Source organism: Bos grunniens, chromosome 6 (genome assembly GCF_055505025.1).
Source record: "Bos grunniens cultivar Pamir isolate PY7600 chromosome 6, Bosgru_T2T1.0, whole genome shotgun sequence".
Lineage (NCBI taxonomy): Eukaryota > Metazoa > Chordata > Mammalia > Artiodactyla > Bovidae > Bos > Bos grunniens.
This window is the reverse complement of record NC_141170.1, coordinates 15,296,395-15,322,901: the sequence shown is the minus strand read 5'-3', so window position 1 is coordinate 15,322,901 and position 26,507 is coordinate 15,296,395. Positions and strand designations below refer to the sequence as shown.

Sequence of the window (26,507 nt, the reverse complement as noted above, 5' to 3'; positions counted from 1 at the left end):
TCAAGCTGTCAGTCTTACAGTTTATTCACCTACATGTCTAGCTCCACTGCTAGGCTGTGAACTCCTTTAGGAGGAATTACAGATGGGGCTTCCCTGATAGCTCAGTTGGTGAAGAATCCACCTGCAATGCAGGAGAACCCAGTTCCATTCCTGGGTCTGGAAGATCCGCTGGAGAAGGGCTAGGCTACCCACTCCAGTATTCTTGGGCTTCCCTTGTGGCTTAGCTGGTAAAGAATCTGCCTGCAATGCGAGAGACCTGGGTTCGATTCCTGGGTCTGGAAGATCTGCTGGAAAAGGGATACACTACCCACTCCAGTATTCTGGCCTGGGGAATTCCATGGAGTGTATAGTCCATGGGGCCCCAAAGAGTAGGACATGACTGAGCAACTTTCACTTTCATGGGTTAGATGTAGTGTTCAGCCACATTATAAAGACTTGGACACTCATATCTAAGCTGGTGTATTTTAATCTCATGCAGAATGAGAATTAGATTGTAGGCTTTCTGTTTTGGTTTTGTACTGCAAGTTCAAAATCTTTGTCTTTGCCTAAGGGGCTATTAGAACTATTCTTAACATTTGGCAGGCGGAGGTAGATGTGGTGTAGGGAAGGGGACAGGGAGATTTATCAACATCTTTGGGAAGGAGGCTCTGATTACAAAAAGCACATTTTGAAATTAACATTGCCTTGATGCTTTAAGAATATTCAATTAAATTTGAAATATAAAATTAAAGGATAGAGTGAGATTTCTTGTATCAAAAAAGGGGATAAAGATTGAGAAGCATTTTTTTTTTTTTTTTGAGACCAACTGGACATGGAACAACAGACTGGTTCCAAATAGGAAAAGGAGTACGTCAAGGCTGTATAGTGTCACCCTGCTTATTTAACTTCTATGCAGAGTACATCATGAGAAACGCTGGGCTGGAAGAAGCACAAGCTGGAATCAAGTTTGCTGGGAGAAATATCAATAACCTCAGATATGCAGATGACACCACCCTTATGGCAGAAAGCAAAGAAGAACTAAGGAGCCTCTTGATGAAAGTGAAAGTGGAGAGTGAAAAAGTTGGCTTAAAGCTCAACATTCAGAAAACGAAGATCATGCATCTGGTCCTGTCACTTCATGGGAAATAGATGGGGAAACAGTGGAAACAGTGTCAGACTTTATTTTTCTGGGCTCCAAAATCACTGCAGATGGTGATTGCAGCCATGAAATTAAAAGACGCTTACTCCTTGGAAGGAAAGTTATGACCAACCTAGATAGCATATTGAAAAGCAGAGACATTACTTTGCCAACAAAGGTTCGTCTAGTCAAGGCTCTGGTTTTTCCAGTGGTCATGTATGGATGTGAGAGTTGGACTGTGAAGAAAGCTGAGTGCTGAAGAATTGATGCTTTTGAAGTGTGGTGTTGGAGAAGACTCTTGAGAGTCCCTTGGACTGCAAGGAGATCCAACCAGTCCATTATAAAGATCATTCCTGGGTGTTCTTTGGAAGGAATGATGCTAAAGCTGAAACTCCAGAACTTTGGCCACCTCATGTGAAGAGTTGACTCATTGGGAAAGACTGATGCTGGGAGGGATTGGGGGCAGGAGGAGAAGGGGATGACAGAGGATGAGATGGCTGGATGGCATCACTGACTCAATGGACGTGAGTTTGAGTGAACTCCGGGAGTTGGTGATGGACAGGGAGGCCTGGCGTGCTGCGGTTCATGGGGTCACAAAGAATCAGACATGACTGAGCAACTGAACTGAACTGAACCGAACCTGTATTACATAATCTTCTTTTCTGAAAACAGGGTGAACTGTTAAAAGCAATTATTACAGATCTTTTTTACTACTTATATTAATAATTCTTAAAAAGGTTCCTTGGATAAAAAAGAAAAGAAACTCTTAATGATCTTCCTTTAAATTCTGTTCTGCTTTAAAATCTTTTTGATAAATTTTACTTTAGTAAAAAGTATATCTTGAATTTTTATTATGGAGACTATAATATCCTTTATTGAAAGTAGACATTTGGTTTGTAACAGTGCTAAATAAAGAGTATTTTTTTAATGCAAAACAATATTTCTTTATAAAACTAGCTGATTTGAGGTAAATGTATATACACTATTATAAAGAAAAATACATCTTTATATTTTTGTCTTAAGCTTGGTTTAGGACCTTGATCTTTGTTCTGAATCACTTATGATCTTACATTACTGTTTATAGGTGGAAAAGGGATAGAAGTGGAAATAAAATCACCCATCCCATTTCTGGGAAAAACATCTTGCAGTTTGTTGCAATAAAAAGGAAAGACTGTGGAGAATGGGCAATCCCAGGGGTAAGCATTAAAATAAAGTCAAATCAATGTTTTCAGTTCTTTTTAGTTGCTTTACTTATATAATGCAAGGTTATCGCATATGGATCTTTTCTACTCCCTTAAGTCTCTTTCCTCCCTACTTCAGTTAGTAATTCCTTTGCAGTGAAGTATCATTGTTAATGACAAATGTAGAATAATACAACAAAGCTGTTAAAATCTGAGTCTTAATTCTACAACCCTTGAGGAAGAACATGGACTTTGATGTTAGACCTGGGCTTGTGTTTTAGCCTTTCCACTTGGAGCTGAGTGCTGTGGAGTTCAGACCTTTGTTCTAAAAATAATCATATTTATTTCACAGGATTATTAGAGAGAGCATTTAAAGCATCTGGTATTGTAGATACTCACTAATGCTGAGTCTTGTCTTAGAACCCATCCCCTACTCTAAGACCAAAGTAACATTTTCAGTACTTTAAAAAAAGATAACACATTACTTACCATTACTTACAGTTTTTAAAGTTTCTATAATATCATCAGGAAGAGTATACTTTTATTGAGTTCACGTCAGTGGTATTTCAAGTGGCTTTAAAAAAATGTGTATGTGTTCAAGAGCGGGTTTTATATTTTATGCCGTATTGTTAAACGGAGATAGTTTGATAAGAGGATGACTCGTCCTATACACATTCTGCTATCTGCAAGAATGGTTTCTTTCTTTGTAGGGTGAAATGGAATGAAAATGAAGATTGTAGCTGTACGAGCCAAATAAACTTCACACATGCTGAATGCAAAATACAATGATATCATCATCATAGGATTTTCTGTTTTTATTGTCATTTGAAATTCTGATCAGTCAGGGAACTATTGTTGTTAAATATAATTTTGAGAGTCGTTCACCTCAGTGTATTTTGAGCATCCAAGGATATGGCAGAGCTACATGAGCAAGCATCCCTGTCTTCTTGGTGCCTGCACTCCAATGAGGGAGACCATACAAGATGAATAAGTTCTTGTATGTTAGGTGATAAGTATTAAGAAAACTAAAGCAAAGAAGGGGACTAGGAAGTGTTGGGAGAGCTTGCAATTATAGATAGAGGGTGGTTATAGAAGGTCTCCTGAGAGAAGGCGACATCTAAGTGAAGATCTGGAGGAGGTGGACAAGTGGCCCATGTAGATATCTGGGGAAAGCGCCTTTAGGTAGAAGCAGTAGCAGTTGCAAAGGCCTTAAGGTTGGGATATGTCTGGCACATCCTAGGAACATTGAGGAGGTCACTGGAATGACTGGTGGGGAAAGTATCAGTTTGTTGTATTCTTGCCTCCAGCCCTTCCTTCTGTAGCTTGACTTTGGAAAATACCAGGAAAGGGTCTGACAGGCTCAGTTATCATAGGCTAACCTTGGACCATTTACTGTGGTTGAGTATATATATGGTTGATACCCTGCTAAGCTACTTCTACTAGAAACAAATGATTTAGAGAAGAGCATATTATAGAAGATTATGGACAGATAGAGCAACATATCCCTGGAGAAGGAAATGGCAACCTACTCTGGTATTCTTGCCTGGGAAATCCCATGGACAGAGGAGCCTGGCGGGCTACAAAACATGGGGTTGCAAGAGTCAGACGACTGAGCGCCTAAACCAACACCCACCACAAAGCAATATATGTCCGCTGTATCAGTCAGTAAATATTTATGGATTGAATTAAAGCTTTTCCTTTTTCTTTTTAAACAAAAATGTGACTCTCAGGGGATGGTGGATCCAGGAGAGAAGATTAGTGCCACACTGAAAAGAGAATTTGGTGAGGAAGCTCTGAACTCCTTACAGAAGTCCAGCGCTGAAAAGAGAGAATTACAGGAAAAGTTGCAGAAGCTCTTCAACCAGGAACATCTAGTGGTAAGAAATGATTTCTAAGAAGGATTTAGTCCTGGGAATTAATGAAAATTACTTAAAATTCACCTGAAAATCTGGTAGATTATTCTCTGAATAAAGTGAAATACCTGTATATTTGAAATACATGTTCATAAAACAAATTGTAGCTCTTCTCTGTGAGTAAATTCCTACTTAAATTTTTATAGCCCAACTTTACATCATTTATTATAATACGTTTTTTCCTCATAGTTTTTCTTTAGACTCAGTGTGAGCTAATGTGATACTGAGTTCACTCATCTAACAGTAAATCTTTTCTGTTTTTAAAATATTTGCAAGAATTCAGCTTTTTTGAAAGGACATAGATTTTACCTTAGGTCGTTCAGAGTGCTTCTCGTTCATAACAGTTTAAGTCCGATGTCTGTTTTGCTTATGTGTCCTTTGTGGTTTAAGAAATCACTATGAGGCATATGTGCACTAGCAATAAGGAGAAGAATGGATTTTCTTTTTTGTTGCTGTTGGCTTTTGTTTGACGTGCTTTATTTTCTTCCTAGAATTAGGATTTCTTAGTTGTTTATATTGTCTGGGTTTTGGGTCACATTTGTGTTAGATGGCTGGATCCAAGTCTTTTCATGTATTAAGAGCTTAAATATTAGTCTTTACTAACCTTGTTTATAGATCTTTGTTTAACTAGAAGAGTCTGTCTTTGTATGTCCAAAACTGTAACCATGGAAATTGTTTAAATTGGCGTATGATTGCTTTACAGCACCGTGCTAGTTCCTGCTGTAAGTGGCACGAGTCAGCTGTGTGTACACATATATCCTGAGTCTCCCTCTCACACCCCCTGCAGAAATTATTAAAACAGAAAAATATTTACATGAAGAGTCTTAAAAAAAAGCATATGGCCCAAATATGATTATTCTTACATTCTGAAATTAGAATCTGAGGTGTTGAGGGTTTTGTGAATGTTAGATAGCGCTACCTCAGAATGTTCTTGAGACTATTGTTTCCTGGGAAATTTATGTATTTAAAAAAATATTTTGTTCATTTGATGCTATTATAAATGGAATCACTTTACTTTGTTAATTTCATTTTCACATTGACTTTTTTTGGCCACTTTTTCTTTTTGAGGAATCTTAGTTTCCCCTGGTAAAGGCACCAAGTCCTAACCACTGGACCACCAGGGGATTCCCTCCCTGGGACATTTAGAACAAGCATATGGAATGTTACATTAAAGGTTCTGTAATATTTATATTTCTTTTGTGTGTGTGTGTGTGTGATAAAAAGCACATAGCATATAATATGCCCACTTAACCATTTTTTAAGTGTACAATTAATTAATGTTAATGAAATGTGCATTGTTTTGCAACGGATATTTCTGATTCTGAAGAAGGCAGCATGTTCTGCTCTACCCATTCCTTTTCACTCTACGCTTTTTTTCTCATCTGTCTCCTTTAAAAAAAACAGATATATAAAGGTTATGTTGATGATCCTCGAAACACTGATAATGCATGGATGGAGACAGAAGCTGTGAATTACCATGATGAAACAGGTAATTTTACTAATGTTCATTAAACTAACTGAATTAGTGGATCAATTTAAGTCAAGCAGCCTACTAGGACACAATTAAATCTGGACTATTTCAGTATTTTAAGTCAGTCATCTAATGATTATAGAAGTATATTTGTATGAAATCAGATTGTTGATATTAAGATAATATATTTTAAAAAATGAAAGAATATGTAGAAGAAAGCTTTAAAAGTGTTACCAGTAACGAATCTCCTTTAATCCATTGGTGAGTCAGACACGACTGAAGCGACTTAGCAGCAGCAGCATGTAAAATTAAGGTTAAAATTATAAACTGATTATGTGCCTTAAAGTTGTCAAATTGTTTGAGTCCATTTGTATGAAACAAAAGCAAAAGCAAAAGCAGAAGATTTGGGTAGGAAGTACGAGTATAATAAAGGAAATGGGATTTATGTCTGTCTTAATGTTTGAAATAATTTTATAGTAAGCATGTATTCTTAAAATGCAAAATAATACCGAAAAAATTGCAACTGTTGAACAAACTTCAAATGGATGATTTTTTTCTGGTCAGTGGATTTAAAAATTTAGCAGGTGGGTGGAAATCTGTTATTGTAAAAAGCAAGGGGGAATCTGCTATTTAGAAAATTAATTGCAATTTTAATATTTGTTGAGTGGCTTCTCTTGAAACATTTTATTGCTAAATTGGATGACCTTTTAGATACTTTGTTTTCATCTGTAGCAAAATGAAGTGGTACCATATCAGGGAACTAATTGTTGTATTCATGGTTGCTGAATGTTGCCTTCATGTTGCATTCCAACTGTTGCTGGAAACATGGGGGGAGAGAGACTGATCATGTCTGAGGTCTCAGGCAAGTCCCTGGGATGGACTGCCAAGTGAGAGTCCTTGGCTTCATGCAGGAAGGAATTCAAGAGCGAGCTGAAGTAGAGTGAGCACAGATTTATTCAGGGAGGTACACACTACATATGGAGAAGGCAATGGCACCCCACTCCAGTACTCTTGCCTGGAAAATCCCATGGACGGAGGAGCCTGGTGGGCTGCAGTCCATGGGGTCACCAGGAGTCGGACATGACTGAGCAACTTCACTTTCACTTTTCACTTTCATGCATTGGAGAAGGAAATGGCAACCCACTCCAGTGTTCTTGCCTGGAGAATCCCAGGGACGGCAGAGCCTGGTGGGCTGCCGTCGTCTATGGGGTCGCACAGAGTCGGACACGACTGAAGCGACTTAGCAGCAGCAGCAGCACACACTCCATAGACAGAGTATAGGCTGTCTCAGAAAGCAAGAGACTCTGAAATATGGGGTGTTTGGTTTTTATGGGCTGGGTAATTTCATAGGCTAATGAGTGGGAGAATTATTCTGGCTGTTTTGGAAAAGGGGGAGGGGATTTCCAGGGATTGGATCACACTCACTTTTTGACCTTTTATGGTTAGCCTCAGAACTGTCCCGACTCCTGTGGGTGTGTTATTTAGCATATGCTGATGTATTATAATGAACATATCAAGATCTAGTCTGCCATCTTGGACCTAGTTGGGTTTAACCAGTTTATATTGTGTCCTCAGTGGCTGTATCATTAAAGGTTATGCCTTGCCCCTTCCTGTCTCAGTATAACCTTGTGCAAATCACATGTTCTCTTGGACTCAGTTTTTTCCTTATAAAATTGGCTGCAACTAGATTTGTCACTTTTATATTCTTGCTGAACTTGGGGAAACTCCCAGCACAAGTTTCATTACTTCTATACAACAACTGTAAGCTAAGTATTAGAACAATTCATTTTGGTATTAAGAACTTAAATATTTCAGAAGGAAAAATAATGCATATGTGATTTAGAAGCAGGTCTCTGCAACTTAAGTACTGATAAATTTGTTAGCTATTTATTTTTGAAGTTAAAAAACAATGACTGATCCTCTAGTGGTTGATTATATAGTGTCTGAGTTGTTCAAATCATTGGTTTCACTGTTTCATTCTTTCTCTAAACGTAAAAAAAATTTTGCAGTCTGATAATTTCACATCTCTGCCATATCTGAGTTTGATTCTGATCCTTTGTCTCCTCAGACTGTGGTCTTTGCCTTTTAGCATGCCTTCTAGTGTTTTTGGAAGGTGAACATGATGTATCTAGTAAAAGGGACTGAGGCAAATAGACCTCTAGTGTGAGGTTTTATGTTTGTCTAAACATAGCTAGGAGTTAGGCTATACTTATTATTTGCTATAATTGTAGGTGTCAGAGACCAAAATTTCCTCCCAGTGGTTTTTTTTTTTCCACCTCCTTTCATCTTTTGATTTCCCTAGAGACTACTTAAATAAGATCTGAGCCATGCAGTTCTTTAAGTTAATGCTCCCTTGTTATTTTATGGAATCTCTATTGCTGTGGGTGTTAAGTTGGAAGCGACACTAAAAGTTCAGCTTCTCTGAGCTAGTGCCAGATCGAATCTCGGAGACAGAGTTTTGGGTGAAGTTGCATAGCTTCTTACATGAAAAGCATAGCTTTATTGCTTTGCCAGGCAAAGGGGGACATAGCAGGCTCCTGTGCATATTCAAGAAGAGTTGTTGATTTTCAGTTTGTATTTTTTTGGTGTGAAGATGGGAGTGATGACCTGCAGGCTCTTTAAATGTCAGACATATAAACTTTACTAACTTTTTAAAATTTCGCTTTGTGTAGTTTATTAGTTGACCAGAGGGCAGTATACTTTTCAGATGTTATTGGATCTGATAAAGAGCCTGTTGGAGAACATTGTTATTTAGATAATCATATTTTAACTTTTAGACTCAGGTTTACTTCTTAATTCTGGTTCTCCATTGGTTATCGTTTATTGTATTTGCCATGAAGGTACACCAAGAGCTGTCACTTTAGCACTGGGATTTAGAAACCTTTGTGCTGAAATGGGCTTCCCTGGTGGCTTAGACAGTAAAGAATTCTCCTGCAATGCAGGAAACCTGGATTTGATCCCTGGGTTGAGAAAATCCCTTGGAGAAGGGAATGGCAATCCACTCCAGTATTCTTGCCTGGGAAATCCCATGGACAGAGGAGCCTGGCGGGCCTATAGTCCTTGCGGTCACAGAGTTGGACACGACTGAGTGACTAACACTTTCTCTTTCATGTGCTAAACTATTCGATTGATTCTTTTAAGAAGCAGCATTATTATTTTATTATTTCAAATGTAATCATTATAAAGGATACATGTGTTTAGAATGAGTTATTTAGGAAATAGGTGACATAAAGTGGAAAGAATTTTAAAGCAGCAGTTATTTCATTTCCCAAAGGTAATGACTGTTAACATTTTATTTTCTTCCACATTTGTATAGCTGTTTTTAAAATAAAAATGGGCTAACACTCTACATTTTATTTTGTTACTTACAATTTCACTTAATATATTAATACATAACGGACATATTTCCATGTCAGTATGTGGAGAGCTTCTTCACTTTTAATGATTATATGGGAATCCAGTGGACTCTTATCATTTATTTAATCTGTGCCCTCTCAATGGAAAGTTTGGTTATGTCCTCGTTTTCCTCTTCGTTTATAAATAGTGTTGTCTTGAATACTTCAATAAGCTTTTCTTTTTATTTCCTTAGGGTAAATCCTTTGAAGTGAAATTATTTGGTTGCTTATGGTCTCCCTAGTGCCTCTTACAGAGTCTGGTGCATAAGAGCCAATCTGATATTTGTTGCATGAATGCTTATCAAAGAGCACTTGCTTTTTAAAAGCTCTTGATAAATACTGCCAAACTATTCTACAGAAATATCCCATTTAGATTGCGAACTGTGATTGAAAACATTTATTTTTAATTTTTGATAATTATAGATATTTTAATAAAAATTTATAAGTATATGGTTTCTGATTTGGTGTAATACTTGGAAAAGTGTACTTACCTTATGACTCTAAAGTGAATCATTTATAATTGTTTTCTTTCATTTTTTTAATGTTTAAATCTAATCCCTCTGGAATTTTGATGTGAGGTTTCATGTTTATTTAATGTTAAACTTCTTTTTTTAAGAGTAATATTTTTACTTTTTAAAGAGAAAAGCTGGACTTCCCCAGTGGTCCATGGTTAAGAATCTGCCTGTCAATACAGGGGACATGGGTTCAGTCCCTGGTCTGGGAAGATCCCACACGCAGTGGAGCAGCTAAGCCCACATGCTGCAACAACAACAGCCACCACAATGAGAAGCCCACGCTCAGCGACGAAGAGTAGCCCCTGCTTGTCGCAACTAGAGAAAGCCATCGCAGAGCAACGAAGACCCACATGCAGCCATAAATTGTTCAGCTGCTCAGTTGTGTCTGACTCCTTGCGACACCATGGACTGCAGCCGTAAATACATAAATAAATAGAGTGGTATTGGAGAGGACTCTTGAGAAGCCCTTGGACAGCAAGGAGATTCAACAAGTCAATCCTAAAGGAAATCAATCCTGAATATTCACTGAAAGGACTGATGCTGAAGCTGAAGCTCCAATGCTTTGGCCACTTGATGCAAAGAGCTGACTCATTGGAAAAGACCCTGATGCTGGGAAAGATTGAAGGCAGGAGGAGAAGGCAACGACAGAGGATGAGATGGTTGGATGGGGTCGCTGATTCAATGGACATGAGTTTGAGCAAGCTCTGGGAGATGGTGAAGGACAGGGAAGCCTGGCATGCTGCAGTCCATGGGGTTGTAAAGAGTTGAACACGACTGAGTGATTGAGTTGAGCTGAGAAGGAGCAAGAGAGAGAAAAGCTTCTTTTTTTTTTTTTTCTGCACCCTGTGGCATGTGGGATCCTAGCTGCCTGACCAGGGGAGTGAGTGCACACCCTCTGCATTGGAAGTGCAGATTCTTCACCACTGAACCTCTAGGCAAGTCTGAGAAAAGCTAGCTTATTGGTACCTTTACTTGAAATTTAGAAACTTGGTTAAAATTTGGGCATTTGGGAAATTTGGAATATTCTCATTTTTAATTCAGTCTGCCAGTTAATATGATGATTTAAAATTATTTTGAATAAGAATACTTGAAGGTACAGGATATGCAGAAACAGAAGTGACTAAATACATTACAGTTTCTTGATGATGTTTTTTTCTTTGGTACCAGGTGAAATAATGGATAACCTTACTTTAGAAGCTGGAGATGATGCTGGAAAGGTGAAATGGATGGATATCAGCGATAAACTCAAGCTTTATGCTAGTCACGCTCAGTTCATCAAAAGTGTGGCAGAGAAACGAGATGCACACTGGAGTAAGGACTCTGAGACTGGCTGCCCTGGGTAACAGCTCACAGTCTCCATGTAAGCCAAAAGCCAGGAAAGGAGCATGTACGGAGGAGAAGACAGTATCACAGAACTCATATGTAAAAAGGGCAGGGCAGGTCACTTGGAAATTATTCATTAAATGACAGGCAGTTAGGTTTTGCATCAGAATAAAATTAGCAGGTGTGGTGAAACAACACATAATTTTCTGCTCTTCTGTCAAAAGCGCTGTAAACAATCATTTTGTATATATTTAAGCATGTATTAAACCAAATTGAAACAACTGATACTCTTTGAAGAATCAGAATTCGAACAAAGATAAATTTAGATGAATTTCTGTTCAGCCATAATTTCTGCTTTCTATGTAATTCTTGTGTGTCAGTTTTGTTTTTCTCCATTGACTTTTGAGGTATGAAGGCTATTCCTATCGAATCAAGCGTCTCTCAGAGGAGTGCCAATCACTATCGCCTAATCTGATTTATCTTTAAATTATTTGGTTCACACTTTGCTTTATATGATCTTGTTGAAGCTGGTTTCAAAAACGGAAAACTTTTGTATTCTTGACTTTAGAGTTGTAAGTTATATGAGGAAATTTCAGTCACCCTTTTAGTCAAAAAAGATCAAGATCAATGAACAAAAGATCATGTTCTCATTTCCAAAAATTCTGAATTACAAAAATGTGTCCAGACAACTAGTAATTTAAATTTATATATGCATTCCACTCTACTGTAACTGTGGGGAAAGGCTACCCACTGTAGTATTCTGGCCTAGAGAATTCCATGGACTGTATAGTCTGTAGGGTTGCAGAAGAGTTGGACATGACTAAGCCACTTTCACTTTCACTACTGTAACTGTATGTACCATAAATGAATTAAAAATGATGTTCAGAAAATAAGTGAAATGAGACAGAGGAGGTCTTTGGGAGTTAAAAGTGTCCTTTGTTAGGAAGGGGTTGTTAAGGACTGACTTAAGTTTTTGAGACTCACTGTTAACATTGTCCTTTGAGGAAAGGAAAGAGTTGGTGTTCCAGGTGTTCTTGGAAGCAGGGAAGAGGAAGGAAGATAACACTGCCTTGTCTCAGTGGACCTATCACTTTCTGGCCTATATATCCGTTGGGAAAGTCCCATAGTACTAACACCTATCCACCTGAGGGAGGGACTGTCATAATTCCATCCTCATTCCGGTTGGACTATAGGTGGGTCATTTGAAGAAAAGGTGGTTTAGGGAATAGAGGCATGGTTGTTTTCTTCAGATATTTGATAAAGGTATTAGGCTAGAGAACAAAATGAGGGCTAAGATAAATTAACAAAAAAAGGTTTTGTTTTTTTTCCCCCTTATTTAGTGTCAAAGCTCTTGGTGGTAAACTTTAATTGAACTGACAGGAGGCTTTACTCCCCCTCTGTTTTGCTGAGAAACATTAGAATGTTTGATTTCAGGTTGTTGCCTCAAACCCCTCGGAAAGAGTTATAAGGTTTATGTTCAGTATTTGTTTTCTAAAATCCATAAAATCCTGGTCCTTGGGTGTGTATATGGGACTTGTGCTTGACAAGGATGTGCTTCCCTGAGTAAAGGGTAGGACGACCTTGACCCAGCGTGGAAGAATTTGATTCTTCTTTCACTGTTTGACAGGAAGAAATTGCTTCTTACTGACACTGAATAGGATTTTCTAAAACAAGCTGCTAACAAAATCTCTCGAGAAAGCTTGAGTACTTGCCTGAAGAATGACATTTATTTATGTTTTAATAGTTTTGATGCGTCTAAACTGACATTAGTGAAGATTTTAGGTTGTATTAAAAATTGTCTTTAAAGAATAACTAAAGCACATGATCCACATGTTGCATTTTAGAGTTTTCATTGGAACGTTTACAAAGTATGTAAAACGATAAAACTACTATACACTGTGGACAGGGTAGAAGTAGGTAATCTCACTGTAAGTATCCAGCACCATCTATAATAGAGAAAAAACTGATTAAAATTTTAGTTTAAGACATTTCTGGAGGAATATCTACTCCTATAATAGGTGATATTGCTTTCACATTTGCCTTTCTTATATTTTAGATATAAGGAACATTTTTGTTTTTTAGAGACATTTAGTCAAATAAATAGTGTGGATACCATTTCTTGACTATCTATGTTATAGCTCTCAATCCTCACAAGAATCCTGTGAAGTTAGGTGGTATTATTCCCACTTCACAGATGAAAATGAAATTTAGAAAGGTTGCCCCAAGGTTTATTCAGTAAGCAACAGAACTGGATTTGCGAGGTCCCAGAAACAATTCTCTGTCTTTTGTGTTCCTTACTACGGTTGTGAAGCTTTTATTATTTCTTACTTTAAGTTTGTAGTTTGGTAGATTCTTTATTACTTAAGCAATACTCATGTTATCCATAGCACATTTATGGCTTGTTACTTGAAATTTAAGAGCCACATCTGATTTGGCTCATGTTACTGAGCTTGTTGGCGTAATCATGGCCCAGAGACGACTGACTTATTGATCATATCTTAACCTACGGATGAGTGGTTACGCCCAGTGTTTGTCTTGGTAGCAGGTTGTTCTTAAGACTTTAAAGCATTTCAAATGCAAATAGAAGCAAGATACTAAACCTGCCAAAGAGGGCGCCTAAAATTTCTAACCACTTTCAGAAGCTAAATGCTACTCTGTCTTACAGTATAAGGACTTACGGTGGTTGCTGTTATTTTCTAAAATATTTGTGAAGTTTTAATAAATATATTGATTTTAAAGTACATCATCTGAAGAAGCACGTGTAATTTTTTTGGTCTTGTTTACATCTATTTTAATCATATTATTAACATCAGTATGGGCACAATCTGAGGCTATTCAACTCTTAGGATGAAAGTATTTAAAATGTATGCTGCTGCTGCTGCTACATCACTTCAGTGTGTCCGACTCTGTGTGACCCCATGGACGGCAGCCCAACAGGTTCCCCCGTCCCTGGGATTCTCCAGGCAAGAACACTGGAGTGGGTTGCCATTTCCTTCTCCAATGCATGAAAGTGAAAAGTGAAAGTGAAGTCGCTCAGTCATGTCTGACTCTTAGTGACCCCATGGACTGCAGCCTACCAGGCTCCTCCGTCCATGGGATTTTCCAGGCAAGAGTACTGGAGTGGGGTGCCACTGCCTTCTCTGATTTAAAATGTCTAGTAATGCTTAAAAGATACTTGGAGGGACTTCCTTGGTGGTCCAGTGGCTAAAACTCCATGCTCACAGCACAGCGGGCCTGGGTTTGATCCCTGGTCAGGAAACTAGGTTCCTCATGCTGCGAGTAAGAGTTCACATGCTGCAACTAAAAAAGCACCCTGCAAGCCACAGCAAAGATTAAAGTTTCCAAGTGCCACAACTAAGCCCTGATGCAGCCAAATAAATAAATTAAAAAAAAAAGATATTTGGAGATTTTACTCACCGTGTAACTTCTGACATAGTAGTAAGAGAATTATTTCTGCCAAAATATACAATACAGATTATAGTTAACTAGGTATTTTTGCCATCATTTTTTTCTTGCCTCCTCCCATGTCTCCCATATTATATTTATTTAACATTGATGGATTAGTATTGGTACAGTCATGTGTGTTGGGAGAAGGAAAGTAACGTGGTTCTTTTATACCTAAATGCTGATAAATTGAACCATTAAGTGTCTTTTCTGCAACACAGAACTTAATTCCTCTCACTTCACCCTTGGTGGCCTGATAAGATCATTTGAAGTGGTAAGAAACACAGAATAAGTACTCTGGGGCAATGAAACTTTGTCAGAAGGAAAACTTGGGTGAAATCCAGTTTCTTTCTCAAAATTCAAATTGAGAATATTTTGATTCATCAGTTTCTCTTGAGATAAGTTAAAATAAATACATACTGTATATAATCTTCAGTTAGTTCAGTTGCTCAGTTGTGTCTGACTCTTTGCGACCCCATGGACTGCAGCACGCCAGGCCTCCCTGTCCATCACCAGCTCCCGAAGTTTACTCAAACTCGTGTCCATTGAGTTGGTGATGCCACGCAACCATCTCATCCTCTGTCGCCCCCTGTCCTCCCGCCTTCAGTCTTTCCCAGCACCAGGGTCTTCTTTTCCAGTGAGTCAGTTCTTCGCATCAGGTGGCCAAAGTATTGGAGTTTCAGCTTCAGCATTGGTCCTTTCAATGAATATTCAGGACTGATCTCCTTTAGCATAGATTGGTTGGATCTCCTTGCTGTCCAAGAGACTCTGAAGAGTCTTCTCCAACACCACCGTTCAAAAGCATCAATTTTAATTTTATTTGACATGAATTCAGATATTTAAAAGGAATATACCTTTTTGGTCTCTTTCTCTGTTTTATATATATTTTAAATGAAAGCAAACTTGGGTGAGAATCAGAGTAGAAGTCTCAAAGTTTGTAGAGTTTCCATCGAGAGTGCTGATGCTTTTGTGTTAAGGAGATTTGTTGCCTTGCTTGGAGATGAGAGCGTTTCTAGATTTGGTAGTTTCAGAGTGGATTTTTCTCACTGTTAACTATGAATTGTCCATAAGACAAAAATAAGCTTGAGGTAAAATTTACTGTTTGAAATTTCTTAACCTAATTTATGTAAGCTGAAATTTTGTCAAATGCTATGGGCATTATCAAAAGAATACCTTTTTAGATCTGCTGAAATTCTGATCTAATGATCTTGGAGGAAAATGAGTTTATAACTCATGAGTTTTACCTTAGGTCGATTACTTGGGTTCCATTCGGCCATAAATTTTTATGGTTCAGAAGAATTATTCTTACCTTTTCTGAGATTAAATATCACTTGATTTTATCAGTATAACCATAGCAAAAAAGTCTTACCCAAAGAAGCCCTAAAAAAAAATTATTGGGATAGCTTCAGCCCATTAAGTAGATTTGTAGTTTATAGTAGCTTAAAAATGAATACTTACCCCAAGTTGGTTCAAGATAGAAATGATTAACTGTGAAAGAAAAAAATATCAAGGATCAGTGAAAACAATGGGTTTAGCTTTAGCTTATTTTTAACTTAGTATGTATATAAGCTAAACTATTTTCTATATGCAAATCTTTGTTTTTGCTGAGAAATTAATTCCATTTTGCTGCTTATGTTTTATTTAGGTGATGTAAGATTTTAAAATGAATATGCAAGATTTAGATTTGAACTCCCTTAATTCATAGAACTGTTTTTTTGTAACTGCCTTGTAATGGTATTTACTATATCTGAAATACAGAAAATTGATGTGAATGGTTGAGAAACTGGCTGTATACACTTATATACAAGTGCCATCTTTCTTAAATTGTGTGTGAATTCCCTGTGAGAACGATACTTGGACCAGAATTTTAGGACAGCTACGATTTTGCTTCTAGGGTTTGCTTACACAGGCAGTTCCACTTGTTAGTATTGCTTCGTAGCTTTCATGGGGCCCTGTTCTAAGAGACCGGCAGCTTGCTTGAGGAATTGACCCCTGTGTCAAAAAGGCAAATGCCTCTGTTTATAGTGCTGTCCATCCCAACATATGTGCAAGAATGTGTAAGCTAAACACTAGTCTGCTTATTCTTAGGCAAGAACAATACCCTTAAATAAAATTCAGAAAAATAAAGTATAGTATTATGAAATCAGATTTGGTAACTTTCGAATAAGTCGTATGTGTGAGGAGTCAGTATTTTCACTGGAAGAGACTTTGGCGGTAAATCAATACATCTACCCAAGGTCACACAGCTAATTTAAAGATGAGCTTAGAATCTGGACTTACCCACCACAGGCCAGTGCTGTTTTAGCCATGTTTTGATGTGAAGATGAACTTGCCGATTTTGGAATCATCAATAATTAATTGTTGACAGTAGTTTCCCCAGACATTTTCAGAATACGTATTCATATATATATATATGTATATATATAAATTCTAACATGATTAGGAGTATGCTAGAACTTCTATGATTTACATTTGGAAATGGACTATCATAATGCTTAGAGTGGATTGTAGAAAGAGCACTAATTAAAACTTGGCTTGTGCTCTTATTTAGTTTGACCTTAAAGTTTTTGGAACACTTAAATATTCCTCAGGATGATTGCCTTTAAATAATCTGTATAGACGAATCCTGAAAAGTTTTACCGCAGGCAAACAATAATTTAGGCCTGACTTTCTGCCATTTTTATGAAATACTGCAGGTCTCTAATTCTAAGATGCCATCAGCTATAAAGTATACCATTTAGTTAATGATGCATCTTAAAGCAAAAGATATCCCAGGTTAAATACATCCGCTGTGAGAGGTATCTAGATTTCAGAAAATGTTTGTGTGCAAAGTATGTGGGAAATGAAATTTTTTAGTTTTCTCTTTTTTAACTCCCAAGTGTTTTACCTGTGTTTTCATAAACTGAAACTCAAAAAAACTATATCAATATAGGGCCTCATTAAAAAGTTGAACTTTGTGCAGTTCAGTAAAAAATTATCTATTGGGATTTAAGTTTGATTATAATATGCATTTATGCAAATACTTCATTAGTGAAGAAATAGTCAAGTCTATTTCATCTCTCCTAAAGTAGTTTCTTCTATAACTCTTAAATCTTTTGACTCTTCACCTTCATCCTCATCGATGATAGAACAGGTTGTTTTGTCAGTTTATAGTTTGGAGAAGATGAATAAGTGAATGTAGAGCTGCTTGCATGCATTGATATAGTTTTCTGGCTTTGAACTTAACAACTGTGCTTTATTTCATTTCCAAATGAACTGGATTAATAAAGACAGTAATTTGTATGATGAACTGGCTCATCTTAAGTGTAATGTGTTGTTGTAGGTGTTGAATGTAGTATTCTTATAAACTTTATAGATTAACAGGGCAGTATTTACCGCTATGAGATCATTAAGTGTCAGGACCTAGAATAAAGAAGATACAATCAAATAATCAAGAAGTTATAATTCAGCATTTTATCTTTTGTATGTTATATATTTTATAATAACTTGATTAATGAAAACATGCTATTTGGAATTCTTAGCTTATATAAAAGGACATCAGTAAGATTGACATTCACTGATATTTTAAGGCTTCCACTCCCCCCCCCCACACCATGGTACCCACCCAGCCTTCACACCTGCTATCTCTGGAAACATATAGTACAAATTTTTTATTCTGTTGTTGTTGTTGACTGCAAATTTAGCTGGGATTTCTTGGAAAGATGATGAAACTTACGCTTACGATGTTGGAAAAAAGACTATATTTGGGAATCTTTTTTTTTTTGTTTTTTTTGGGCAAGACTCACAGCTTGCAGAATCTTAGCTCCTTGACCAGGAATGGAACCTTGGCCCATCAGTGAAAGTGCCAAGTCCTAACCACCGGAGACCAGGAAATTCCCAATAACTTCACAACTTTAATAATATAATTTCCTATAATTATAATAGAAGTATTGTTAAAATTTTGGAATTAATATGCTGTGTTATACACTATTTTTTGGTTTGTGACTTTGTCATTCTGTGTAATTTTTCCTCATCCAGTAAAGTCTTGTCAAAAGTAAAATTTACATAATCCTTTTATACCATAACCATAACCTTAAATCTAGTTCAAAGGCTTCACTAATGGTTCCCACTAATGGTCCCCAAAGGATAATGAGAACCATTATTTTTGGTATCAGCTTCCTGGAAAGGAATGAATGAATCTCAAGAGTTTTCAAGGTTTTTGTACCCATTTAAATACTTTCTTGAAGGAAAACTTTAAGTATAATTACCTGATTTGGATTATTAGGAAATGGAAAAGGAAGAGGAATTGGAATCTACAAAAAAAAAAAAAAAAAAAGGGCGGGGGAGGGGAAGTGAGTTGCGAATAAAACAAAGTGGAACATTTTGTTTTAGCTTTTTTTCCTCATGTGTTCATTGATTACTCGTCAGTCCATCCACCCACCCAAGTATTTATTGAGCAATTATATGCTCTCATGGAGCCCACCTTCTAGTTGGTGGAAATTAGACTCTAGATTGAACTTCGAGTCATATTTTTCTTTTAAAAAGTATGTTTATTTTGCTTAAGTAGTCAAACCTAAAGCCCAGAAACCTGCCTTATGCGTTGATAGTTTTGGTAGGCCATCTTTGCCTGATTTTTAATACTGTTCTGCCATCTGGTGGAAGGAAGAGCATCTGTTTCAAATACTAGTAATTCTTTTTATCGCCACATGTGTGTGCTAAGTCTGTTTTGTGGTGTCCAGCTCTTTACGATCCTATATACTGTAGCCCACCAGGCTCCCTCTATGCATGGAATTCTCTGGGCAAGAATTACACATAGATTTACATAATTTTAGGCATATGATTTTAGTAGCAATTAATAAATTCAAATTATAAACCAAGACTCCAAGGTTTTGCATCAATTTAAAACAAATCTTACTGGATTTCAGCCAAAAAAAGAGAAAAGAACCAGTGTACCTGACTGGAAACAAATAGCAGTTAGTTATAAACGCAAAAACTTAGAAATTTAGTGTCTTAAGAGTCCATTGCATGCAGGCTAAGTCCTTATGCTTCAGTTGTGTCTGACTCTTTACGACCCTATGGACTGTAGCCTGCCAGGCTCCTTTGTCCATGGAATTCTCCAGCCAAGAATATGGCAGTGGGTTGCCATCCTCCAGGGGATCTTCCTGACCCAGGGATTGAACCTGTGTCTCTTAGGTCTCCTGCATTGGCAGGCAGGTTCTTTACCATGAGTGCCACTTGGGAAGCCTCAGAGTCCGTTACGTCATGTGAAAACATTAAAGGGAAAGAATGTTCCACTGAGGACAGTCACTTTAGTAACAGCTTACAAAAGCCTACTTAAAGCGGAGAAACAGTTTGAAATTAAATATAAGCAAAGGGAAGTTATTTTGTTACATTTAAATATGAAAAAAATTATGCAAAGTTGTGTTTCTACTTTAAAAGTATTTAGACAATAGACAAGCAGTTAAACAAGATGCTATTTTAAAATGTGTATAAACTTTTCCAAACAACATTGCCTAGCTATTGTTTATGTTATGTGTCCCAGCCTGTGTTGTAGCCTCATTGCGCTGGTTGTTCCCTGAGCTGCCACGTCCTCAGCACTGACTGTTCCTCTACCTGGAGTGCCTCACTCCTCATAACCTGGCTTGGCTGCCTCTCCTCTGTGAATGAACTCTGACGCACAGCCTAAGTCAGTTGGATTTGGATTTCCGTCTAGAAGCACTTAGCAAATATTGGGTTGGCCAAAAACTTCATTGGAGTTTTTCCATTAAGATGTTACAGAAAAACCTGAGCAAAATTTTTTGGCCAGCCCAGTGCATTTTTTTTTTCACTTATGAATCTCTTTTCTTTATCAGATTGCAAGCTTACTCATATTTTTTGTTTTTCTAGCGATCACTATAGACCACTTTATCTGGCAGACAGTAAATATTAGCCAAATGAATCCTGTCTGTCCCAATAAAGGTGTTTCTGTTATGTAGTTAGTGTTGTTCTGGCCTTTATTAAACAAGATGTTGTAAGAATTCGGATATTAGAGACTGAAGAGGGTACAAGAAGAGCAAAATAATTGTATTGTTTGACCTGTGAGAAAACGTTAGGGGTGGGGGGAAAAACTTCTTAGAGAAGGCAACAAGGTGATTTAAAAGGAGAAAAAGAACAGGTAATATAGACAAAGGTTAGCATTCCCTTCCTGAAAGTATGGAGAAGGCAATGGCACCCCACTCCAGTACTCTTGCCTGGAAAATCCCATGGACAGAGAAGCCTGGTAGGCTGCAGTCCATGGGGTCCCTAAGGGTTGGACATGACTGAGCGACTTCACTTTCACTTTTCACTTTCATGCATTGCAGAAGGAAATGGCAACCCACTCCAGTGTTCTTGCCTGGAGAATTCCAGGGACGAGGGAGCCTGGTGGGCTGCTGTCTATGGGGTTGCACAGAGTTGGACACGACTGAAGCGTAACTAAGCTCATCATAGTCGAGGTAATTCAGTATAACCACCTCTTTGATCACAAGTGTAGGGAGAAATTGGAAGAAGTCACTGAAGCCCTGGAGGGGTACTTGCTCCCCTGGTCGCACTCTGCAAGCTGTGCAGGGAGGAAAGTCTGAATAGCTGCTGCCTGATGGTTTCTTAATGCCTTTTATGTCTGTGTCCAAATCTGCAAAGTGTTATAACTGTCATCCGACTAATAACGACTTTTCGTAACTTGAGATTTCCCCAAACCCATGCTTACCAGGGGCAGTTGTACAGGTGGGGCAAGTGGGATCTGAGGGGAAAATGTTGCTCCTTGGGGTGGGTAAGTGTTAAATCTCTGTAACAAGAGACATGATGTCAGTCATTTCAAACATTTAAAAACTTAAAATGATGAACGCATCATTTGAAAATACAACCAGAAGGTTACCTGAGCACTGGAACTTTCTCCAGATTGTTCAAGCTTGTAAAAAAAACAGCAACAAGGTAAAACAACATGAGGCAATGCGTTATTCATTACAAAGAGATTTGATTCTAAATGAGAACGGGCTTCAAGCCACTATCAAGCATTATACTCATCAGCGATGTACCTTTCTCTCTGGAATAAAAAGCAGTTGAGTCTAATGTATAAACTGTTATATTTAAAATGGATAACCACCACGGGTCAGGGGACTGTGCTCAGTGTCATGTGGCCGCCTGGATGGGAGGGGAGTTTGGGTAGAATGGATATATGTATATATATGTATAACTAAATCGCTTTGCTGTCTACCTGAAACTATCATAACATTGTTAATTATCTATACTCCAATATAAAATTAAAAGTCTAAAGAAAAAAAAGCAGTTGAGTCTAATAGAGAAAGATTGAATGAATTTTGTCCAGTAATTTAGACATTGTACTTTTTACCTTTGAACTTATTTCCAAAGAATATATTCTGTACATTTCATACATATTTCATACATAGGTACATATTGCATATCTCTTTATCTGCAAATCAACAGTGTTCTCAATTTAATTCTCAGCACTTAAAAGTTCAAAGTAGAGAGAGTATGGAAATGTAAACTTAAATTTGGTACCCCCAAATAAAAATTTGAAAGCTGCCTCACTTCTCTGAGAGCTCCTTTGTTAGAAAATGTGCAGGGAGCAGGTGTTCCTGCCTACTATTAATAGCTATGCTCAGTCAGCTCAGTCCTGTCTGACTCTTGTGGGCCCCATAGACTGTGACCCACTGGGCTTCTCTGTGCCTGAGCTTCTCCAGGCAAAAATACTGGAGTGGGTTGCCATTTCCTATTCCAGGTGATCTTCCCAACCCAGGGCTCGAGCCCACGTCTCTTGTGTCTCCTGTATTGGCAGGCAGGTTCTTTACCACTAGTGCCACCTGGGAAATCCTCCTGTTTCCTAGGTGCCCTACATATTCAGATCATAATAAACACAGCTTAAACTCATAGATCTCATTTGTGTAGATGAGGAAGCATGCCTATAGTCAACATGAGACAAGTTGGGGTGAGGATACTGTAAATGAAACAATTCAAACTGCCTAATTAAGACTTAGGTCAGTGTGGAATACTTGCTCTATATTGCAAAGTTTGTTTGAGAGCTTCCTATATTCCAATTAGGACTCTTAAGTGCATTGATGGATTTTTATCATCCTTGCACAGCTCTGAGGTAGTTCTTATAACTCATGATACAGGCTAGGAAGCCATGGGTTATTTCCTTGCTCAAGGTCATACAGCTTGCAGGACTTCCCTGGTGATCTGGTGGCTAAGACTTTGTGCCCCTAATGTGGGGGACCCAGGTTCGATCCCTGGTCTGGGAACTAGATCCCATGTTGGAACTAAGAGTTTGCATGCTACAAATAAAATATTCCACATGCCACAATGAAATCAAAGATCCTGTGTGCCACAACTAAGACCAACTCAACCAAATATATATATGTATATATATACATACATATATATTTTAAAAAGGTCATGCAGCTTGCAAATGGCACGCAGAGCTGGGATTTGTACTGGGAAGACCTTTGGACTGAAGAAGAGTGGTAATTCCTGGTTCTACAATTTTCCTGGGGTCCACTTTCCTCTTCCATGAAATGAAAAGATACAGGAAGTGCTTTCTAGGTACTGTCTCTAGGACAGAAATGGAACGGAAAATTGAGGGCAGTACTCACAGGGATGGGCAAAGCAGTGGCCATAATCAAAAGGCCAGCCAGAAGAAGACATTTCATTCTGAAGAAGGAGTCTGGAATTGAAGGGTTAGGAGATCATTTTTTTAGTTTTTTTCCAAGTCCTATTCCTATTATTAATAGACTGTTTAGTCAGAGGTGTTGAAATAGTGATGAGACTAAATTCTGCCCCTAGATCCAGGTTTTGTAAGCCTACGTCAGTGCTTTTAAAATGGTGTTTAGACAAGACATGCATTTCCTGGTTCATAATGTTACTCTTACCACTTTTTGTTGTAATCTCACGGTTCAACCTGTACTGCTTGGTCCCTGAAGTTATTCAAATTTGTGGTCTCTACCCACAAATCAAACATCAGTGTCATAGCATGCTTATTATTGGAGATACAGTACCACTGGCTCAAGTGAAATTTCTTACATATACAAATAAAGTATACAAATAAATCCATCTTGAGCTTCTACCCCCATGAGATTTACCAGGTCTTCACATGGTATGGATGCTATTACTGACAATTATAATTTCTCAAGAAGAAAATGATACGGGAAAAGTCTTGAAAGGCATTTTGGATTGGTAGAGAAAATGCACATTATGAATAAAGTCAATAAAGCAAGTCAATGTGGTCTTTACTGGCCAGCAGTTTCTGAAAGTAAACTTTTTATGATCTTAATTCACATTTAATTCAGATTAACTTACCTTAGGAGTTTCAAACCAAATCACTGTACTCTGAAATTGAATTTTGGAAGAAAAATCAATTTCATCATATTCCTATTAAGACTTGTCCCCAGCGTCTGAAGCAAGTTGTATCTCTTGATACGCAAGTCACTGTTCAACTATTTTACCACATATGTACTTGAAACAACTCAGATTTATCTTTGTGCCATTTCACTTTGCCTGAGTTTAGACAGCCCATCTCCCTTTCCCCTCTTCACGTTTCTTCTTTGTATTTTTCTTCCTTCTGCATTCAAACCCTCGGCTTTTTTTCTTCCTTTGAAAAGTGGACCTATTCATTAAATTATCCAGCACAATAACTTTTACCAAGTGCAATAGAATCAGTCCAAAGTATACTGTGTCTTTTCAATCACCTTCGCTTCAAATGGTCCTTGGGCAACAAATTCAAAGAGCTGTGTGATCTAGAATCTCTATGCCCATCTCATATTTAAGCCATATTGCTAATGCCTTTGTGGTCATGGGTAATATGAGTCACAGAATTTGAAGCTAAATTGAATAATTGGTTCTACACTAGGAACACCAATGTCTAAAGAATTTAAATTACACAGAGATAGGCTTAAAGACTGATTACTGAGAAATAACTTAATCTCCTTGGCTGGGATTAATGTCTTTATCGCAAATAATTCACAATAAAAAAATTGTGATTATTAAGGATATTAAAATGCTTTTACAATATATCATCCAAGGCAGTTTTACCTGTGGGAGCCTTAACTAATAACATGTTTTAAAATTCTAAAACTTTCTATTATTAAATAATATTTTTATTTCAAAATGAAAGTTATTTTCAAATAAAACATTTTTAGTGAATATTTAGGTAGTATCCTTAGCATTAAAATCACTTTCATTATTTAAAAACATTTAAAATACTTAAAACATTAAAAATAGTAAATCAGGTCTTTTAATTTTACTGTTCTGAGCAAACGTGCAATTAGAAACTTGGTTTCTAATTAGTTAGGACCTTCTGTGATATTTCTGTGTAGGCACACATAAATAACATTTTGAATTTGGGGATAATTTCTAAATTTATTTCTGTAGTTGAAAGAAATTATAAACAATGCTTAATTAGATTTTTTAATGTATTCTTAATTGAAGAATAATTACTTTATAATATTATGTTGGCTTCTGCCATACATCAACATGAATCAGCCATAGGTATACATATATATCCCCTCCTTCTTGAACCTCCCTCCCACCTCCCACCCCATCCCACCTGTCTAGGTTGTCTCAGAGCCCCAGTTTGAGTTCCCTGAGTCATACAGCAAATTCCCACTGGCTAGCTTAATTAGATTTTGATTAATCACAGTGAACTTAATTATTTAGACATGACCTGGTGTGATGTGGTCTGATTAAGAACAAGTTAGTCATTGAACTAAGAAAAGAGATAATAAATACAATTTTGATTAAAAAAAAACAAAACTCTTCTACAAGTATCCTTTAGATAAAACACCCACGGGAATATTCTTTCAGTGACTATTACAAAAAGCCTCTAAATAACAACACAGTTTTGATTATTTGAAAAAGACAATTGTGTTGACATATTCCATTTCAGATGGGAAACGTGGAAAATTCCCCGTGGTCTAGTGGTTAGGACTCTGTACTTCTGCTCCAGAGCACAGGAGTTCAATTCCTGTTCAGGGAACTGAGATCCCAAATGTCAAGTTGCATGGCCAGGAAAAAAAAAAGGATAATATGTAAAAGATATTTTATATTTAAAAAAATATATGGTAAGTAGATATTTAACTGGCTGACAGTTTTTTTATTGCCTTGTTCCAGCCCTTGTTAAACTTTATTTTGGTATCTTCTTTGTACAATCCGGCTTTTACTGTATTAATAGTTCCCAAAGAAGAGCTCAAATAAAGATACCAGCTTTCTCTTAGGACACATTGTCTTGCTATCAAATGACTAGTGGTGTTTATCTCTGACTACACGACATCAAGACTCCTCAGGGCCCTTCACTGTCTGTTATCTTTACAGTCTCTTTATTTTGAGGACATGAAATGTGGAGAGATTTTGCCGGGCCTCCCTTTTATCAGACACACATGCACACCCGCACAGATGCTAAAATTAGTTGTATCAAGCAGTGTATAATCATCTTTATTTTAAACTGACTTTGGTGAAGAGTGCTTGGCTTTAGTTTTTTTCTGTTTAAACTTACATTATGACAAAAAACATTGATGAGCAGCTACCATTTAACAACTGAATATTTGTTTGCCATAGGAAACATCCCCTTCAACCACACTCACACTTTAATTTTTAATTTATTTATTTTTAATTGGAGGGGAATTGCTTTATGATATTGTGTTGGTTTCTACCATACATCAACGTGAATCAGCCAGAGTTATACATGTGTCCCCTCTCTCGTGAACCTCCCTCCCACTTCCCACCCCTTCCCACCCCTAGAGGTTGTCTCAGAGCACCAGCTCTGAGTTCCCTGTGTTACACAGCAAATTCCCACTGGCTGTCTGATTTTACGCATGGCGATGTATATGTCTCAATGCTGCTCTCTCAATTTGTCCCACCCTCTCCTCCCCGCAGTGTGTTCTCTTATGTTTGTGTCTCCATTGCCATTAGAGTCACTTCTAATGAGGTGGATGAACCTAGAGCCTATTACACGGAGTGAAGTAAATCAGAAAGAGAAAACAAACTAGAAATCTAGAAAAGTGGTACTGGGTGAACTTATTCTCACTTTTTTTTTTAAGTAGTAGGTTTTAGAAAGTGTGATTTGATATGAACTATGAGCCCTGGCTTGGTCATTCACGTATAATTATTTAACTAAATAACTGTAAATAAACTTGAATAAGCG

General features: G+C 37.4%; 1 protein-coding gene and 1 long non-coding RNA gene across 3 annotated transcripts in view; one reads left to right on the top strand and one right to left on the bottom strand.

The window, feature by feature from the left end:
• NUDT9 (nudix hydrolase 9) overlaps window positions 1-13,656 on the top strand; it is a 37,204-nt gene extending 23,548 nt beyond the window's left edge. The window contains exons 5-8 of the mRNA XM_086404857.1: window positions 2,202-2,313; window positions 4,029-4,175; window positions 5,616-5,700; window positions 10,760-13,656. Of these exons, the coding sequence (XP_086260983.1) occupies window positions 2,202-2,313; window positions 4,029-4,175; window positions 5,616-5,700; window positions 10,760-10,935 (520 nt within the window). The 3' untranslated portion in view covers window positions 10,936-13,656. The remainder of the gene's footprint in view (window positions 1-2,201; window positions 2,314-4,028; window positions 4,176-5,615; window positions 5,701-10,759) is intronic.
• Window positions 13,657-15,719: 2,063 nt separating this feature from the next.
• LOC147370326 (uncharacterized) lies at window positions 15,720-21,143 on the bottom strand. Of its 2 annotated transcripts, XR_015165185.1 has the most exons (4): window positions 21,063-21,143; window positions 18,607-18,651; window positions 17,735-17,761; window positions 15,720-15,847 (listed from the first exon to the last, which is right to left on the bottom strand). It is a non-coding gene; the product is annotated as an uncharacterized LOC147370326 (long non-coding RNA). The 2 variants fall into 2 exon arrangements; XR_015165184.1 differs by lacking the exon at window positions 15,720-15,847 and having other exon boundaries at window positions 17,176-17,761.
• Window positions 21,144-26,507: the final 5,364 nt, after the last annotated feature.